At 35.2% G+C, this 19965-nt stretch overlaps 3 protein-coding genes across 4 annotated transcripts; 1 reads left to right on the forward strand and 2 right to left on the reverse strand.

The window, feature by feature from the left end:
- Nucleotides 1-1722: 1722 nt before the first annotated feature.
- LOC109001580 (BTB/POZ domain-containing protein DOT3-like) lies at nucleotides 1723-5661 on the reverse strand. The gene is made up of 6 exons (XM_018978933.2): nucleotides 5358-5661; nucleotides 5088-5157; nucleotides 3419-4314; nucleotides 3009-3264; nucleotides 2764-2892; nucleotides 1723-2291 (listed from the first exon to the last, which is right to left on the reverse strand). The coding sequence occupies exons 1-6, from the start codon at nucleotides 5522-5524 to the stop codon at nucleotides 1941-1943; spliced, it is 1869 nt and encodes a 622-aa protein (XP_018834478.1). The 5' UTR covers nucleotides 5525-5661; the 3' UTR covers nucleotides 1723-1940.
- Nucleotides 5662-7789: 2128 nt separating this feature from the next.
- Nucleotides 7790-11504, forward strand: LOC109001583 (ras-related protein RABH1e-like). The gene is made up of 6 exons (XM_018978937.2): nucleotides 7790-8135; nucleotides 9052-9122; nucleotides 9498-9586; nucleotides 9980-10091; nucleotides 10667-10757; nucleotides 10925-11504. The coding sequence occupies exons 1-6, from the start codon at nucleotides 8019-8021 to the stop codon at nucleotides 11066-11068; spliced, it is 624 nt and encodes a 207-aa protein (XP_018834482.1). The 5' UTR covers nucleotides 7790-8018; the 3' UTR covers nucleotides 11069-11504.
- Nucleotides 11505-13410: 1906 nt separating this feature from the next.
- Nucleotides 13411-18609, reverse strand: LOC109001582. 2 transcript variants are annotated; one of them, XM_018978936.2, is made up of 7 exons: nucleotides 18405-18609; nucleotides 17428-17542; nucleotides 17205-17275; nucleotides 16295-16579; nucleotides 16021-16108; nucleotides 15062-15191; nucleotides 13411-13796 (listed from the first exon to the last, which is right to left on the reverse strand). In XM_018978936.2, the coding sequence occupies exons 1-7, from the start codon at nucleotides 18426-18428 to the stop codon at nucleotides 13718-13720; spliced, it is 792 nt and encodes a 263-aa protein (XP_018834481.1). In that variant the 5' UTR covers nucleotides 18429-18609; the 3' UTR covers nucleotides 13411-13717. The 2 variants fall into 2 exon arrangements, with proteins under 2 accessions (XP_018834481.1, XP_035550252.1); XM_035694359.1 differs by having other exon boundaries at nucleotides 16021-16099; nucleotides 18405-18584.
- Nucleotides 18610-19965: the final 1356 nt, after the last annotated feature.

The raw sequence follows: 19965 nt of genomic DNA on the forward strand, positions 1-19965 counted from the left end.
ATCTCACGGGCTCGGGGGAGGGGAAATCACCTCACAGGCTCACAGCTTGGATTTTCGTAGAACTAAATCCGATGCAATAAAATTCAAATATTATTTTATCTAAATTCTTGGTCATGGTCTGTTTCTTTACCTTCTAAATACCCATAACACAATACTCGTTTAATTCTAAAAAAGAAACAAAAAAAAAAAACAACTGAATCGTGGCGGCAATGCTGAGAATGAGCTAAATCCCGGAACAATCCAATCCCTCCATCTTCTTGGGGGTAAACGAATCAACAGATTGCTCCTCATCACTCTGTGACTCCTACACACCTTCCGCTGTCTTGCAGATACTCTCGAGTTCGACCCCTACTCCCCCTCGCACGAAGGCCACAACATAGAAAACAAAAGGGACGAGAAGAGAAGAGAACATGGGAAGCTGATTGCGAAGACGAGTGGTACACATGGCGAACCTCCCAATCAAGCTGCGGATGCCCAGCACTTTCACTAACATCAAAGAGATCGCACTTAAGACCATCCCTTCCGCTTCCAAGAAACCAAGCGCGTCCTCGATTCCCTCCAGGGCTTCGAGGTCGAGAAGGTTCAAACCCTCAACATGGAGCGCAACAGGAAGAAGAAGCGTGGCGGCCTGTTGGTCGCAAAACCCGACTACAAAAAGGCGTACGTGACTCTGAGAAACCTCTCTAGAGCGAGATGAACAAGCAATCCAAGTCGAGCTTAGGGGACAAATTCGACAATCGCCAGCATGGCAACGTGGCGAAATTTCCTTGGAGCAGTATGAGGTTTGCTGGTGATGCGAAGTAGACTAAATATGAAAGGTCATATTTTTACTTTTTAGTGAGCAATGGGATGTTGGGTGTCTAATGCCTTTTGATTTGTGAACCGTTTGATGCATTAAAATAAGTTAGTCGTTTGAGAGGAAAGAAGAATTATAGAAGCCTTTAGATGGAAAGTGGATTGTGGAGAATTAAGATTTTGATGAAGAGAATTCTGTGATTGGCGTTGGAGCTCCATTGTCGAAAAATGCGTGATTGGCGCTTCTCTAAGAATTTTTGTTTACCGACTATGCATGGTATATAGTTTTTAATTGTGGTAGAGCAAACCATTTTGCTTGATATGTAAACAGTCATGTATCATTTTCACAAAATTGTGCCGCATAGAATGATGTCTATCATTAGACTGTAGGTTCTATGAAAATACCATAAATCTAGAATTAGCATATGACCAGAAATACAATCTTCTAGAATTAGATTTTGACGACAGATAACTTGTGAAAATGGAGGGTGATCATAGTAGATTAGTTCTGCATGTGTAAGAAAAGTGGTGAGACTGTAGATCATCTTCTACTGCATTGTAAGATTTCTAGAGCGTTATGGGATGATGTGGTCTGCTGATTAGAGCTAACTTGGGTTATGCACGCCACAGTGGTTGCACATTTGGCCAGTTGGACAAATCTAGGAGGTATTCCACAAATTACAGACGTGTGGAAGATGGTTCCTATCTATATTCTGTGGTGCTTATGGCAGAAGTGAAATGACCAGATGTTTGAAGACAAGGAGCACTCATTAGAGGAACTTAGATCTCTTTTTATTATAACTTTATTTGTATGGGCCATAGCTGTAGATTTTAATGGCCTTAGTGTTCATGACTTTCTTGTTTCTATTTCTTCTTCTTAGATAGGTTTTACCTCTTGTATACCATATTGTGTACTTGGGCTATGCCTATCTTATTAATACAATCCTTTACTTCAAAAAAGAAGAAGAAATACGATCTTCTATTCTTCATCGCTAACTGATACAAATTCTATGTGCATCTGCTATATTTTTTGAGCTTGGACAAGCTATAAGGCAGATTGTCATATTTCTCTGCATGATCCTCTGAAGGCTCTTTGATGGACTTAGCATTTATAGTACAGAGTGTTTGTTCCGATGGTAAGTCAATTAGGAAATGGATAACCTTCGTCTGAAGTGGTTGGGTATCTGCTTTCCAGCTCCAGTTTCTTTCCCTTCCACTTTAGTATGGAAAGAGTTCTTGATCTTCCTCCAGCTGAAACTCCATTGGAATATGTTCGTTTGTTTGTTGCCTAGCTTTTCATACTCCCGTTGTAAGTCAGAGTAGTCATTCTGCAGCTCTGCAATATTCATCTTAACAACTTCAAGCTCTGTCTTGAGCATCTTTATCTCTGCATCTGTAGATGACTGGTTTCCTTCCTGTTCGGAGATATTGCCGCTTGGTGCTGGCTCCTTCTCTTGCATTACTGCCCTCATCTTTACTTGCTCTGAAAACAGCACCTGCACGATTCATCTTTATTACTAGGGAGAAATGTTAAATTTGATATGCATCATACTGGTATGCACTGTGCTCATGGGTTTTATGTAGATTGAGTGCATGTATTGCTATTGCTTAGCTGAACAACTATGTGCTTTTTTTGAGTGCATCTTTTATATGTACCATGTCGGCAGGGGCTGTGCTCCTGAGGTTTCTGCAATATTGCTATTTATCTGAAGCGTCCTTTATATGACTTGTCTCTTTGACTTATTGCTGGAATTACTTTATTGGAATGATGACATTGGGGCCCGATAATCACTCTATCCAATATTAGTTCTAAAATATCTGGTCTGTTCCTTCTATTGTTAGTTGAAATAGTTTCTTTAAAACCAAATATCTAAACTTTGCAGGATATGAAAGACTGACTGTTATGACCTATTAAAAGACCTATGAAGGTTATGGAAGATGAGGCTCTAGAATTCTTGAAAATAATACCTGGACAACGGTTCGTAGAGGTAATCGATCATTTTGTGCAGCATGCATGCATGCATCAAAAGACAGTTTCTCACAGTTCATTATTTTGCACAGCCTTCTCCTGTCATGCTCAGATAGTGAAGGATGAGTCTGAAATGTAGATTACATTGTAGAGTTTAGAAAATAAATATTACTTTCACCCCCTTCCCCAGAAGGAAGAATATTATATTATACAAGAAAAGAATGAGAAAAAGTTAACAGGTAACCTTGAGGTAGGTGTCAATGGCCCTGTAGAGACCATCATGGCATGGTCGAGCATTTTCCGGTAGTGATTCAGCTAAAACCTGAAACTTAGTGATAGAGAGGTTTGGGTCTCTTGCAATCTCAGCTAGGTAATTATCTAAGATCTTACTAATATTGCATTTTCTAGACTTCTGTTGCTGTTGCTGCTTTTCTTGCATCAAAAAATAATCCACTATCCTTTGCACAACATCTATATCATGCATTGTGCATTGTTCCGAACTGCATCAGCCAGATGAAAATTAAGAAGTATTTTTTTATTTTACTTATAAAAAAAATTAACTAGTATTGTTAATTTGATGGATTATGATTAGGTTTTTCTGGACTATAATGCCAAATCATACAATGTAAGAAGAAAGAGCAAGCAATCACTCACTTCACCAGCTTGCCTTGAATGGAATTTTTATAACTAGGGACCAGAAGATCGTTCACATTGGCATCTTCCAACATCATCGCGAGTCTCTTTTCCAGCTCTGAAATCAATTCCGGGGTTGCAGAATATACCATTGCCATCTTTAACATCTTGAACAGGAACTTGCATGAAACAGCTTCTTGTTGAGGAGGAAGTATGCTTACTAGGCTTTCAATAATTGTTTTTTGCTCCTTACTGTTTCCACTGCCTCCTTCTTCCTTCCCACTATAGACACTAAATGGCAGCTCGTTCTTTCCATGCCCATAACCTCTTAGTCCTCCTAACTCCATGTCCATACCTGGCAACCATCTATCTGCATAGTGCATGATACATTTACCTATGATCTCTGGTTTTGTTCCCCTTGACCTTATTGCAGCTATAATCTTTATGAAATGATCCATGTGAAGGGTAGCAGCATCATCAAACCACCAGCCTTCTTCAATAAATTCATCTCCAGTTGTTAAGATTTCTCTAGAAGCCTTCCAAGCTATTGAGTCACAACATCTTCTGACTATCTGGAGATTTTCAGCCCATGGAGATAGAGTTTCACAGGATTTTAGAACAGTAATGGTGTCTTTCCAAGAGGAAAGGACTACAAATGTGAGGAAAGCTTCTGTCTTGGTGATGAGATTTCCATCTCCAAACTCTTCCGTCATCTCCAGAAATTCTGATGCACATCTTAGTGGAGCAATGTTGTTAGAATTAAAGTCTACTGGGAGACCATAACAAAATTTTAGAACAAATTCAAATGTTTCTGATCCTCCTGGGAAGTTTTCAAGCTTGACGTCGTACCCCGAATTTAATATTGAAGGCTGAAGTTCTAATCGGTGTATGTAGCCACATTTTGAAACCAAGGGATACTGTTTCAGGAGAAAAGAGTTAATATATCTGGGTATGGGATGGGTATCTTACCCTTTATGCATCCCGATTGATATGATTTAGAGCTATACAAAAGTAAGTTTTACACGGATGATCCAAGAGGGAGGACCGAGACAAGAACACTCAACAATAACAAAAGACGACTATGACTCTTAGGCCTCGTTTGTTTTTACAGATGAGACGAGATGAGTTGAGATAAAAGTTAAAAGTTGAATAAAATATTATTAGAATATATTTTTTTAATATTATTTTTATTTTGAAATTTGAAAAAATTGAATTGTTTATTTTATTTTGTGTGAGAATTTGAAATAATTGTAATGAGTAGATAAGATGGAATGAAATGAGAATAATTGTGAAAACAAACGAGACCTTATTGTTTTGGCTTATTCCTTTTAATGTGAAAAATATGTTCGGAACTTATTTTTCACGAAAATCTATCAAAAATCTATTCATCCATGAGACTCTTGTACAATTATATGCATCATATATGACCCGTACAATTAATTTCTCTAATTAATGAACAAATTAGATCGAGTGATATGATATGATATGGAAAAAAAAAAAAGAGAAAGATTGAGTGCAAAGTGGTGTCTCAACGTGCATGAGCCTGATATGTATTCACCTTTGATATATCTTTGCTTTTGAAAGGTCAGGATTGTAGCTTTCATTTAGATAGCTTGCCAACAAGGAAAAAAAGAGTTCTCTGGACTTTAGAAATTGAGTGATGTACTTTGTCTTGTTCATATACGGTTACCTTGTGAACATTAAAGGCGATTCCCTGAACTTGGACTGATAAATCTGTAGGCATTGGTGAAGGAACAAACCTGAAAAGAAGATGGCACGGGAAACAGAGATGTGAAGCGGTTGAAACCACAAAAGAATTGGAGGAAAAATAAGCAACAAACTTGATATGCCAGAGAAATCCTATATCAGCTTAGACACTCTCTAGGAACAACTAGCTTTGTCTTTCATATGAGAAACTGGATTTTATTGTCAATCGTGAACTAACTAACTATTATGTTACCACCAGAGTTCTTTCTCTTGAAAGCTATTAGCTGTAGCGTTGAGTTTGCTGCTGCCACCGGCACCGGGGATTATGATGCTTTGGTCGTCAACTTGGTCGTTGCCATCAGAATCACTGCCAGGGCTTGGTGGTCGAGAGACTCGAGCCACTTGAGGAGACTTCTTCATGGGGATTCTCTGGCTGGAGAGGTACCTGTTATGAGTGACGAGATATATAGGTCAAATAATAAGGCAATGGAGAATGTGGGGGTATGCTCCAAATAAATGCCTGAGAAATTAGAATGTGGTTGGAATAGGGGGTACCATTATGAGGGCTGCTGTGGATTGTTTATTTTTTTCCTTGGATGTGTATCAACTGTCACGAAATTCGATTATGACATTAGAGATTAATTAGGTCAGTTTAAGTGAAATACTGAGAATGTTGGGTTCATGTTCATTTTGAGCCACAAAATTAAACATGGGCTGGGACCAATAGATAGATGGTTGTGTGGTTGAGACAAAGTAGCATGAAGATATGTTAACTTACTTGTGGGTCTCTTATGACAGAAAAAATGCATAAACATTGATGTTACACTTACATCTGTCGAAATTTTAGAGGTTGAATCCATTATCCATATGATATTCGTATTTATCAATCAGAGTTTTTCGAGTCCTTGTTTGAAGTGGACATGATGGTATTAATTTTTCTTTAAATTCTACAAAAGGAAAGTTACTTCAACCGCAGAAGACTATTCTTTTGAGTTTCCTTCTATTTTTATTAATTTTTGCATGCTTTGATTTATAAATATCTTAGTGTGAAATATGCCAAAAAGAGATGATTCAATGGACTTGACTGTCTCTCAGCGTGCACCTGCACAAAGCCATGTGCATGCGCCGAGGAATTCAGAGCTGCTATCCAAATCGGTTGTTCCCCTGCATGCCAAAGATGCCCTAGCTGGATCCCCATTTCTTCCCCATGAATAATGTTGACAGCTTAGGACAGGTTGTTCTATATATAGAACGATTCACATTTCTGTGCTGCTCATGGATTGATTCCGTTACCTTACATTACATATTCATGCACGAGTTGGTGTAAAATATACACAATCAATCTATTTGATGGGTCAAACTCCTTCTTGTCTAGCTAGGAAAAAGGTACGTGCCAACCATGCCATTGATACAATCAAGCAACTTAACCTCAAGGGAGAGCTTAAGTCACAAATTAAAATTTCACTTATAAATTTAAAATTTATAAGCATCTTGCAATAACCTAGAAATTTAAAATTTCACTCATAATACATATCTATATGTTAACGTTGTATTTCGTATGTCTTTGAGCTAGGTTCTAGCAATTTAGGTTTTTATAATTGGGCCTGCAAAAATAGAGAAGAAGGCAATTGGGAGAGGATTGCCTTGGGGCTAGGGAGTCTCCGATGTCAAAGTTAGTATTGTTTTTTAGAAATTTGTAAATAAGTGAAAGAGTTTAAGGATCAAAGAGATATTTCTCATACCTGAGAGTTGCTATTTATACCGGGAGTCTGAGGGAGACAAATTGTGTCGCCCCCATGGTGTTTGTGTCATTTTATTGTTCTTTCTGTCAGAGTCTTTTAATGTGACGTGCCACTGCGACGACTTTGTTAATGTGTCGTGTAGTTCGGGTAGTAGTGCCATTAATGAGATGTGGTTTCCCGATTTACATTACCTTGCTGGCATCATTGATGGTTCGTCGATGTCTCATTGTTAGAAGATTGAGGGTTCCCCTTATTTCCCGCCCGTTTACATGGACAAATACTCAAGGTCTAGGACACTGTTCGAGGGGTCTCTATGTCGATGAGTCTCATTCCCCTGCAATACGCTCCCTCATGGAGGTTGCGTCCAGGGGTGTCTACCCATGGGCCAGGCCGAAGAGTCCATTTATTCTGGATTGGACCTTCGCTTCTTGTTCCCTTAGTTGCCATTCTTAGACTCGCTAAGATTGAGGGGGGAAAAACCCCTTACACTATATATTCAACGAGTTACACATTGCATATCAAATTATCAAAATTAACACGTCTCTCCTTCAATTTTCACATTATCAAAAGTTGACACTTACCATCCTTGTGAACAAAAAATAAGTGACATAACATAATCTCAATGATCAAAGCTTACGTCAGTGTTTGATAGTTTAAAGATCATCATTTTGATAGCTTGAAGGGCAAAGTGCAAAATGCTTTGAAGTGTATTTATCTATTGAAAATTTTTATTTATAAACCAATGTGGATAGCACACATTGTAAAGTGTTTACGTGATATAATTTGATTTGAAAAAAATAAAAAATAAAAAACATTCAAATCAAATATTATCAATTGAGTTATGTGATTGTTATACTCTACGCATCTGATTCACAATAGAATAACTCTGTTATCCGTTTTTATAGGGAAACATGAATGTGCTTTGGAGTTTGGAGAAAAATAATTTGGATGGAAGATTTGACTTCTTATGCCTACTCTTCACCGTGGTTGGCGGTTTTTTCCTCCGGACTATCATATAAATAGATTAAGCTCCAAACATTCTTTGTTTCTCTATCAATTCTCTCTCTCCTAAAAAATTCCGAGAATTTCTGAGATTCAGATCTAAGTTCTCTTTCCTAAGTTTCCTTCACCTTCGATTTTTCCACATTTGGAAGGAGCTGAGAATCTGAGATATGGCGACGGTGTCCCCTCTCTCCAAATACAAGCTGGTTTTCTTGGGCGATCAATCCGTTGGCAAAACCAGCATTATCACCCGCTTCATGTACGACAAATTCGATACCACCTACCAGGTTCCGATTAATCCACCAATGCCTATTTCCTCTCAGTTTTCTATTCTTTTATTTACAGAATTCTAGTCTCTGATGCCTTGATTTGGTGGTCTATATAGTAGGAAAGATAATTCGATTCGGTTCTTGATCTTTTTCCTTTGTTTCCTCAACGTTGTCCATTGAGTTCTCTGTCTGTTAGGAATGTAGGCTTCTTATGATTTACCACTACGAGAATAAAGAAGTTTCGAAATCGGTCCTGCATGTTAACAATCATGTGGTGTTGTCGAATTAGTTTCGAAGCAAAGTTGAACAGAGGCGATACAATATTCAGTACAAATATCCATGGTTTGTTTATCCAGATTTCATAACCTTTCAAAGAATTCACTGTCCTTTTTAGGGATTTATTATCGTTGTCGCTTTAGGTGTAAGTGTTGTGTTTTTTAATTGAACCAAAGGTGACCGTTTATTAGATCTTGCGGTGTAATTAGTCGAACCGACTCTTAAGCCCAGTTTGGATACATAGAATCATTTCATTTCATCATTACACTTTTTTCAAACTCTCATACAAAATATAATAAATAATTTAATTTTTTTCAATTCTAAAATAAAATAATATTAAAAAATTATATTCTAACAATATTTTATTCAACTTTCAACAAAACATCTCATCTTATTTTAACTGTGTAACCAAACGAGACTAAAAGATATAATATGATAGATCTGTGTTATTTGTTGTTAGATGCTGATGTATCTAGTCGTGGGATTAATAGAATTCGCATTCAATTACTACTGCTAAAAAGATAGAAGGCAACTGAACACGAAGCGTATGAGCTGATCACTCACAATTTGAAAGATGACTAAACAGGGAAAATTAATTATGTCAAATTTCCAAATTAACAAGCTTTTGCGGCCTGATGTTCGGCTATATAAATTGCAGGCTACCATTGGAATTGATTTTTTGTCAAAAACGATGTATCTTGCAGATCGGACAGTTCGTTTGCAGCTTTGGTAAGATGTATACCATTTTCTTTTTTATAAACAAGTTGATTTTTACGCTTGCCTACCCACTTGTTAGGATGGATAAAAGAAGGAGATCAATGAGGGGGAGGGAGGTGATGATATTGGTGATAGGAATATTGTTATTAGTCATCAATATAAAGCAAATTATTCTGCTTACAAAATTACTCATTAGAAACGAGTTGGTAAAACAATTATGTCAGAATTTTAAAGTAAATTTCACTCATGTGATTTAGATATTTGTGATGAACTTCGTATGGTAACACAATGTTCTTGCTTTTCCAATTCTTTTCCATGTATCGGTGATGTATGTGCTGATGTACATACTTTAATTTTGTTACCGTAATATGATATTGTACTCCACAGGGACACTGCCGGACAAGAAAGATTTAGGAGTCTTATTCCAAGCTACATCAGAGATTCGTCTGTTGCGGTAGTTGTCTATGATGTAGCAAGTGAGTCGTTAGTCCAACTCAAAAGAAGTTTATAATTTCCTTATATTATTATTATTATTATTATTTGAATACTCCTTGCAAGTTCCTGTGTCAATTTGAATTTATTTTACATGGATAATATTTTTCATTGAAATGAACTTTTTGCATGCAAACAATTGTTTTCTTTTCTCTTTTGGTTAAAAATGGGCTTCATATGACAGATTTTTATTTGCATATATATATATATATATATATATATATTTGTGAATGTTTGCGAGAGTGTCCATTAATATTCATGTAAATCTTGCCTTCATCCGGTAGATCACGTGAGGTGATTATGTTATCAAGATTTAAGATGAAGAACAGCATGTCTTGTAGAGTTTTCTGATTACTCACTAAGCCGTCATCATGCAGATAGGCAATCATTCCTGAGTACTAATAAGTGGATTGAAGAGGTACGTACCGAACGGGGAAGTGATGTCATCATCGTCCTTGTCGGTAACAAAACCGATCTTGTTGATAAAAGGTGAGGAATTAAGGGGTTTAATATATTTGCTGGATTAGTTATTTAGATTATTCATGGTAGTCAACATTTACCTATATCTCCACTTGCTGCCATTAGACGTGAAAAACCTTTTTGCCAAGACAAGTGACTCAGTTTGGGATGAGAAACACTTTCAATTCATCTCATTAATTTTCACAAATTTTTACATAAAATACAATAAACAATTCAACTTTTTCAAATATTAAAATAATAATAATATTAAAAAATAATATTTTAATAATATTTTATTCAACTTTTAACTTTTCATCTCAACTCACTATAGAAACCTAACCTGAATTTTCTTCTGTTCATCGTGCTTTAGCATTTATCATAAAGAACCTAATATATGGACCCAATTCTAGTATCATTACTACAATGGAATACCTGCTGTTACACTGAACGTTACTAGAAAGAATACCTGGTTATTGATTTTTTTTTGTTAATAAAAATAGATAATTTTAGTCACTAATGTTCAAATCTAGTTTGGAAGTTACTTTTACCATGGTTATTATGTTTCCAAAAATTGTTCTGATTCGGTTGTTTTGGTGACCATATAGGCAAGTTTCTATAGATGAAGGAGATGCCAAGTCTCGTGAGTTTGGAGTCATGTTTATAGAAAGCAGCGCAAAAGCAGGATTCAACATCAAGGTGAAAAGATTTAAGTGAAATAACTACTTCACATATTTTACTTTCTAGAAGAATCCATGCGTTTGATTAAACTCCAATATTGTATTTAACATTATTCGTTTTTGCATAACCTTGTTTTTAGTTTCTCACGTTTTTGGTATGAAACTTCTATACTTGTATTATTGCAGCCTCTCTTTCGTAAGATTGCTGCTGCCTTGCCAGGGATGGAAACCCTTTCTTCCGCCAAACAGGAAGACATGGTCGACGTAAATCTGAAGCCCACCGTTAATTCATCCCACACACAACAGAAAGAAGGAGGTTGCTCGTGCTAGGGGAATGTATGTGTTTCAGAAGATAGAGAGATTCATAGGACATAAAAACTCTACAACTTGAACGACATATCCGTCAAGATAAAGTTGCAGCAGATCTGATGCTTTGCATTCGACATACCATAAGGTTGTTTCTTAGGTGCTCCCGGGAACAAAAGAAGAAATGACTCCGTACTAACTTACTAAGATCGAGCATTTTGGAATCTTTATTACCATTACCGTTTCATTGTTTTCTTTATACTTATCATGAAGTTTTTTTCAAATGTTGTTGGTGTCTGTACTGTACACTGTTCAGAATTTCATTTATTACAGTTTGTTTTATTTTCGGGTTGTGCTACAACGCCGCCTGCTTGTTACCGCTCCCTTATACCGCTTGACGTGGCTTCGCCACATGGCAGCCATGTATTTATATTAAAAATAAAAAAAACCGATTCTCATCTATTCTTTCTTCCAGTCTATCGAAAGTCAAAAAATCTACTCAACCTCTTACTATTCACACAACCTCCACACTTCACATTATTTTTTAATTTTTATTAATTTTTTCTTTTATTAAATATTTATTATATGAATAAAAAATAAAAAATTTGAAATAATTTAAAAAGAATAAAGTCAAAAAAAAATTTAAAAAAAATATTAAAAATTTAAAAAATTTAAAAAAAATATTAAAAATTTAAAAAATTTAAAAAGTATAAAGTGTGGAGTGTAGTAGAGGTTGTGTAGCAAAGCTCATCGAAAGTAAACGAAAATGAAGAAGCAAGTCGGTCTCAATTACCATCCAAGCTACCGCCCTCTAGAGTGTCTGCATATCCATTTTCCTTCTCCAAATCGACCTCGAAACGAAGAATATGTTTTTCCGTCCAAGCTACCGCCGTCTGCTTATCAAGAGAGTTCTTAGATCTGTGTTTTATCCTTTCCTTCTAATTTTGTTTTCTTTTATGAATAAATATAGATAGAAGTTATTATTAAAAATATCTATTTTATACATATAATATAATATTATATAGATCATACATCTCTAAATAAATATTAAAAATAATTAACTAAAAATAATCACATGAATATTACACTATTATAATAACTTTTCTCTACCATTACTTTTCTTTTATTATTTGGGAAAATTAATCAAATGGCACAGGAAACCTTGACCATATCCTCTCATGTCCAAAACAAAACATTCCATCAAAACGCCGTCAGACACACGAACCAACGGTTTTGAGATTTTTCTGGTTTTAAACATTGGAGATAGAACTGAGAGAAAGAGGGGCTGCGATGGGGATCGACCAAAATACTCTAATACCCATTTTTGCGGTCTTCCTTTGGCTTCTCCATGGATTCCACGGAATCAAAATACTCTGATACCAAATTCTTCACACACCAATCTCTGTAATTGTAAAGAAAATAGAAACAAGGAAATGGTTGGTAGAAAGAACAAAATAGATGGAAAGACTCTATGGTTTTGCTCGAGGTCGATTTGGAGAAGGAAAATCACAGCTCTGGATGGGGGACGAGGGCTTCCTCTAGAGGGCGTGGGCGTTTTGCTTTTTTGCTTCCTACAGAGGGAGTTTTGTTTTCTTTTTCTTTTTTTGATAAATTTTGTTTTCTTTTTTAAATCATTTAACACGTGGCATATCCATGTCCATCGGTAAGGATCGGCAGCAGAATAGCATTTTCGGATTTTTCTTTATTTTCAGCTTCTACCGTAAGACTGGCTACTGGCTAGGTAACCAACCACAAAGAAATTTGATTTTTTTTTTCTTCTTGGGATCACCTTATAGACATGAAGGTTTCAGTAAACATTGGATCAGACATAAAAGCCTATTTGGGCAATTATTGTGTGGAATAAAAATTCTATTGACAAGCCCACTTATCGACATTTTAAGCATTTCTCTAATGCAAATCAGTTTAGATCTAAACTCATCGCAATTTATCATTATAATTTTTTCACATCTCAACATAAAATATAATAAACAATTCAATTTTTTTAAATTTCAAAATAATAATAATATTAAAAAATAATATTCTAACAATATTTTATCATCTCAACTCAATTCAATTCACTTCAACATCTAAACACACTCAAAATGTGTTAAGACTTTTTTAACGACTGATCTGGTCCCACAGTAAATACTGTGTTTTTTACATATTGGCTTTTAAGTAGCAGAGCACTATGTTGAAGGCAGTGGATAAAACTGGCAAAATGAATATTAGGAGTTACCTGGTTAGTTCATGAAATTAGGAACATCCCACGCTGGGAAAGCAGTTTTTTGTGATTCAATCATTTAGAACTATTTCAGCCAGTTTTGTATTTCAATCAAATAGCATAAAAAGAAAAAGAAAAAAAAAAATTGATAACACCACACGCATGGTCATTGCCGGTGACATTTGTGAATGATCCACCTAAGATGCATAGGACGGGGCATGAATTGCGAAACTACGAAGATCGTGATTCGTGACAAATTTGTGAGAGTTGGACATTACAGAGAACCTAGTAGAAATGTGAATGATACTACTTATGTACAGATGACAGACACTCAGAAACATGTTTTTATGAACATTACAAAGAAGCAAATTTCACAGGTAGCTTCGCAAGAGAACTCCATAAAAGCAAAGCTGAAGCATGAATTAGAATGCAGAGAAGGCAAGAAAACACCATCAGACAGGAACATAACCATCACCATTCTGCCTAACTCTCAGCGTCAGATATATCAGTACCAATGTTCCCAAACTCGATCTGAAAAAAAAAAAAACGCGTGGGCAAGTCAATTGTCAGTACAAGAAGTAACAGAAAAAGGATAGTTAAAGATGAGACATATAGAGTAATAAGTCTCACACTCTGCACACCACTTAAAAAACATGTGATTTTACTCTTTTATCATCATATTTCATATTTCATGAAACATGAGGGTAAAAGAATAAATTCACATACTTTTAAGTGGTGTGCAGGAGTGTGAGGCTTATGTATATAATTTTTCTATAGAGTAATTGACAACCCAGTAGCTGGTAATGGTTAAATATAGTACAAAGAATGAGTTCAGGGAAAAGTGCTTCATTAACCAAATAAATCCATCCTCAACCTTTAACCATATAAGTTCAAGTTCGTCTCCTAGTTTTGAAAGCAGTATGACCTTGGGTTGCCATTGAATTTGTGGATGTGTGTAGGACCTCAAACCATAGGTCCTACTTGCCAGAATGCCGGTGGTACCAGTTTGTGGTTCTAAAATTCTAAGTGACAAGTCTTTCGTATGCTCGAAATCCTAAGTGTTTAATGGACTAGAATCCTATAATCAAGAGTTTTACTATAATTTTAACAAGAAGAATGGGTTGCTCTCAACTTTACTAAGCCTCATCCCAGTTACTAAAACCTACAGCACAAATACTTCTCAGTTAACATGTTTTACACTTCTATGTCTTCTTTGCAGACTATCCTTCTTAACCTTCCAGGAATACACATTCTATTTTGCATATGTTGACCTCTAATATTCTGCTCCTTGATGGTCCTTCCGTAATAAAAGATGGTCGGCATTTGATTTAACTACTCTTGGAAAATTTCAGCACCAAGCCTCTAATCCATGCACATGTTTTTCCTTCCTTAACAATTGATATTACAGTTTTTGTTTGGTCCTCCTAATCGGCTAATCCTAAATCAAGCATCTCTTAAGAATTCTAAATTGAGAATACATCATGGTAATTGTTTGGAACACACAGCTCATAAGTAACATTAATACGAATTGTTGGAGGCTAAAACCAAAGTTTACTGGGTAACACTACCATCCTTCCTCACTGTTGCCATGCTACTTATAGTTCTACCAGTATCTGAGATCAAGTCAACTATTGATTTAATTCTGCCAAATCTATACTACAAGTAACATTGGGAACATATTAACAAAAATTCAGATCATGTGGAATATTTTAAGATGTGAGAAGCAAGTTAGTATCACTACTATTTACGAGATAAACATGAGACTATATTCAGTTCCTTCAGGATCTGGTGCTTACAAGATTGAAAAAAGGAGAACGATCCTTCTTGAATCGAATGAGATCTTTCTTGAATCAAATGAGGCAGCACGCTTATATTTTCTCCATTGATTATTTGGAGTATCATGGGCCCTCTCAGTCATTGATTTATCTACAAGATAGAAAAGAAAGTTGAGAAACAAATTAAATGCCTAGTTGTAAAGCAGCTAAAGCATAATGTGTTAGAAAGTACAGGGAAGTTAAATATATCCATATCGAAGATTAAAATAATTAGGAACTGCTTCAGATTATCTATGTAAGAGAAACTACAGAAAAAACATTAACTATGCAACATACATCTCCTACAATTAAGTTGACTTCATTTTGAGAACAAAGAAATATTCAATACAAAAAAAAAACTGCTAACTTTGGAATATGATAGCAAAGACTCCAGATAAAATATTATGAGCTACATTAGTATGAAGAGTTCCAATTTGATTAGCCATACAAAGCAAAGGGAATATGACCAATGATTCTATCTTCAAGTTTAGGTCAACCAAAACTTTTGGAATTTTAAAGTGTGCATCTCAGTGATTCTTGTGGACTACCAGCTCACCATTCTACCAAAAAATATGTGTAACTTAAGTTCTCTTGTGCTTGATCTTGTGGCTGCAGACGAATCATACTGAGCCCACTTGGCTAGAAGAAGTTTTAAATATCTTCAGAATCTACAGGTAGCCATGCGGTAACATTTTTTTGGAATGTCTCTCATTACTTTGTTTCATAAAGGTTCTTCTTATTCTATACCTCACAAAAACTTGTGATTTGTCAAGCCATCAGTTAAACTGATGAACGAAAAATCTTTCAACTCTAGTTTGCTCTGCAACAGCTTGATTATTGACAGAATATCCATGTCTTTTAATCATGAACAGATTTGACAAACCACCATAGAGTTTAAAGACAAAATGCTTACATAAATGGAAATATAAATTCTTATATACCTCTCGAAGTGCCATGGTTCATCAAAAGTTGCATCAGTTTTCCACCTATTTTAAAGCTTGCCTGTCTCCGCAACAACTTCTGAAAATGCTTTAAGCCAATAAGTAAAAGCATTAGGGACAAAGGAAAACAATACTCGTCCAAAACTGAAAGAACAACAAATTAATCAAAAATCAAATGATTCCAGAACACATTTGTTGTCTGCAACTACTTTAGATATGGTATATTTCACATCAACCAAAGGTCTACAGTAAGAGATGAGCAGATAAAACTTACAGTTAGCACACCCTCGCTTTTCAAACTTTCCACTATTTCATCAGTAGAGTCAAGTGTTTTTGAACATTCTTTTTCATTATTTATGTCAACAATGCACGGGGGAATAGCATCAGCACTTTTCATTTGCAAATCAATGCAGTTCTTGAAATTCAATTGTGCATCCATGCACATCTGATTTTTTGATGGATTAGAAACTTCCAAGAAGCTTAGAAACGCCAACTCTGAAGCACATCGTTTATTGTTGCCTTCTTCAGACAACACTGAAATGCTGCAGACATCTTGGCCCTGCAAAAATGGGAGACTCGAAAATATAAGCAGCATATTTTAACCAATCTCCAAAATTTCATTTTGGCACTAAATAAAGCATTCATAAGAACCAAAGGCTTGAAACCAATGAGGTTCAGGGACTTGGTGGCTTGGCTACAACTCTGACTAGAGAGATAACAAAGAGATGTTTCTTAAAGTCAAGAACAATAACAACTGAAAATATAATCTACGACCAAGAAATATGACTAGCAAAAGTTAGCTATAGGATAATCCGTGTAAAAAAATCATGGCACACGGGGGTCTTCTCATCATCTCTCCAAAAAGAAAAAGGGCAAGTTCAAACACTATTCAGAATTCACTATAAAATAACCACTAGGTGTAGCATCCTTCAAGAATCTTCTTGTGTACAATGTTTGAGAGGCATACCAAATTAAGCGCACACTCTAGTTTTCAGTGTACAATTTGCTATAAGAAGCGTGCATGCAGAAAAACGGTGTTTCTGACATGGTGTATGGGTAGAAATGAAAAATGAAATATCTTTTAAGCACCAAATTCCCAGTCAAACCAACAGAAATCCCCTTATTTAAGATTAAAGGAAAGAGAAGATAAGGATTGAACCCCAACATCACAGTGAGAAACTTACATGGGAACTGTGAAAGGGACAATTTAATCTTTCTGGAAAGGAAGCCTCCTCAAGAAAAATTGGCAGAATGCCTGAAATGAATCAAGATAACGATTAAAGATGCTAATCCTTAAAATAATAATAATAATAATAATAATAATAATAATAATAATAAAAAAGATAAATATTAAAGATGCTAACACAAATAAGGTGCTTCACCAGGAAATTGATTAAGTACAATTACCTATAGAACAGTGATTGTTGACCTCATCAAAAGTTGGCTTTAGTAGCTTGAAACAGGAACAGCTGGCAGGTGCTCTGCAACTTCCATCCAGGATGCCCCTGATATTTCGTTCGCGCTGAAAGTAATGCACATGTCAATGATGTCAGTGTCATGCATGAAAAACCTCCAACTAAAAAAATGAAAATCTTCCCCCAACAGAATCCTTAATGCAAAACATAAAAGTTCAGCCAATCATTTGCAGGTTTTGAGAGGGAAATTATCATTCTTGCACCACATGAAGAGCAGATGCAGTCCATTGAATCAGCAAGACTTGTAGAGATACTTAAATTGAGAATGTCTTAGCAACATGAGAGTGATGGGATTTTACTGACAATGATTATTAGTCAAATTTATTCTCAGTAAAGTACAGAGGACACAAGGTGAGTATCAGATTCGACAAGCTTAAACTTTGTTCAATATGTAGAGACAGAAAGCCTTTAACACACAAATACAAAGTTCAACATGCTGATTTCAAGTCCTAGAAAATAAAATTTATTGTGGAAAGAACTGGATTAGAGTCTAATTGGAGATTTTGAGATGTCAGTTCTGAATTTTATTTCTACAAAATTAAAAAGAGAAAAGCGATCATAACAAGCAGTCAGAAAACTCAATGCCAAGTACAAAACAAAACCACAAACAAATTACGTCTAGCCAAACAATCCCTCGGTAGCTGAGGAAACTTAAGAGACAAGATTTTATTTTCTGAAGCCAAATAAGTGAGCCACAAAGTACCGATTTGTTTTATTTTTGCTTTAATGTCTTGGAAACTGAACCTTGTAGCTTGGAACATAAGCACTTGAATTGGAAATAAACAGAGAATTTTAGCGAACAGAACTCCAAAATCCAAATGCAGGTGAATCAGAGATCCGGAGCTCGGAATAGTTCAAAATTGTGACTCACAAGCAGATTGAATTTCGAAAAGAGAACAGCAACTTTACCTCTTCGAACTTATTCGCAGCCATTGCGTAGAAATCAGCAGAGATTATGAAGCTGTGGGTTCCGTAATATGAGAGAGAGAGAGAGAGAGAGAGAGAGAGAGAGATGCCTGGAAGTGAACGTTAAGTTGAAGATCGAGGAAGCTTTGGCATTCCTTGTTATAAGCGGCGCAATTTGCCAGAAAAGCTCCTGAGTTCTGACTACGACATCCAAGACGTGACAAAATAGTTAGCATATTAAATTAAGAAATACTTTATTACCAATACTGCCCTCTCGCTGTGACCATTACCAAATTGGCCCGTTTACACAGTGATACATTTTGAATTTTTGAGTAATTTTTATTTTAAAAAAAATTAAAATTGATTTGTCAAAATTTGTAGAAAAAACTATAATATATAATAAAAATAATATATTTGTTTAAAAACTAATTAGCAATCTGTCTAGTTTGATTATGAGTTGAGATGAGATGAAATGAAAGTTATATAAAATATTATTAAAATATTATTTTTTATTTTGATATTTAAACAAATGAAATTATTTATTATATTTTATTTAGAATCTTGAAAAAGATGTAATGATTAGATAAAATGAGTTAAAATTATTTTAGTATCCAAACCAGGCCTTAAACAAATTCAAAAAATAAATGATTACTGTTACATCTACGAAAGAATTATACAAAATAATCTTATAAATTGACGTGATTTTATCTAATATGTTAGATGTAATTTTATAATCTGACAAATCATATCAAATCATATCAGTTTATATAATTATTTTTATATAATTTTTTATGATTAAAATATTTTCTAAAATAAATATAATGAGATTTATAAATTAAAACTCGACTTGTTACCATAACATAGACGTCACTTGCTTGCAGTTTCATATCAATTGATGCATTTAGGCAGCCACTAGCCGGTAGCCACCAAAACGATCACGTGGGGGGGATTTAGCGAGATGTGAAGGGCAAATTAAGCGACAGGAAATTAGGGAGATCTTCGGTGATGCTAGGGAACGTACGGGATTTGTCTGGACGTTGGGACTAGCTCCATGCATGTGAAGCCTTAAAAGCCAGAAGAGAAAACAAAAAGGCTTACTACTACACAGAGAAGGAGACAAAAGTCAATCAAATGGAGTCACGGGTTGTAAAACTATTCATAACCTTGATCCGATTCTCTTACATTCATGCATACAGATCTTTCCTAATCTTCGTACCGACGGTGATCTGATTTAAGAATGAATAAATATAGATAAAAGTAATTATTAAGAATATCTATTTCATATATATAATGTGGTATCATCTAGATCATATATTTCTTTAAGTGAGTATTAGGAATAATTAAGTAAAAGCAACCACACTGTGAGTGTAAAGTGTACACTACTATAATAACTTCTCTCTAACATTACTCTTTAAGAATAATGTTTATACGGTAATCTCTTTCCTAATCTTCGTATCGACGGTGATCTCTTATTTTAACCGTTCATATTTTTATATTTTTTCTTTTATTTACTTATTAAGAAAGTTATTATTAGTGTATTAGTATTTTTTTATAATATTTTAAA

Source organism: Juglans regia, chromosome 10 (genome assembly GCF_001411555.2).
Source record: "Juglans regia cultivar Chandler chromosome 10, Walnut 2.0, whole genome shotgun sequence".
Lineage (NCBI taxonomy): Eukaryota > Viridiplantae > Streptophyta > Magnoliopsida > Fagales > Juglandaceae > Juglans > Juglans regia.

What these genes read in the sequence shown, in the direction of transcription:
- LOC109001583 (XM_018978937.2), top strand. Translation starts at nt 8,019, where the DNA reads ATGGCGACGGTGTCCCCTCTCTCCAAATACAAGCTGGTTTTCTTGGGC. An exon ending in ACAGTTCGTTTGCAGCTTTG is followed by an intron (nt 9,123 to 9,497) that starts GTAAGATGTATA and finishes TGTACTCCACAG; the next exon opens with GGACACTGCCGGACAAGAAA. An exon ending in AGTTGTCTATGATGTAGCAA is followed by an intron (nt 9,587 to 9,979) that starts GTGAGTCGTTAG and finishes GTCATCATGCAG; the next exon opens with ATAGGCAATCATTCCTGAGT.
- LOC109001582 (XM_018978936.2), bottom strand. Translation starts at nt 18,428, where the DNA reads ATGGCTGCGAATAAGTTCGAAGAG. An exon ending in GTCCCTTTCACAGTTCCCAT is followed by an intron (nt 16,580 to 17,204) that starts GTAAGTTTCTCA and finishes CCATTTTTGCAG; the next exon opens with GGCCAAGATGTCTGCAGCAT. An exon ending in GTTCTCCTTTTTTCAATCTT is followed by an intron (nt 13,797 to 15,061) that starts GTAAGCACCAGA and finishes TTTTTTTTTCAG; the next exon opens with ATCGAGTTTGGGAACATTGG.
- LOC109001580 (XM_018978933.2), bottom strand. Translation starts at nt 5,524, where the DNA reads ATGAAGAAGTCTCCTCAAGTGGCTCGAGTCTCTCGACCACCAAGCCCT. An exon ending in TCGCCTTTAATGTTCACAAG is followed by an intron (nt 4,315 to 5,087) that starts GTAACCGTATAT and finishes CTCCTGAAACAG; the next exon opens with TATCCCTTGGTTTCAAAATG. An exon ending in CTCTACGAACCGTTGTCCAG is followed by an intron (nt 2,292 to 2,763) that starts GTATTATTTTCA and finishes TGAATCGTGCAG; the next exon opens with GTGCTGTTTTCAGAGCAAGT.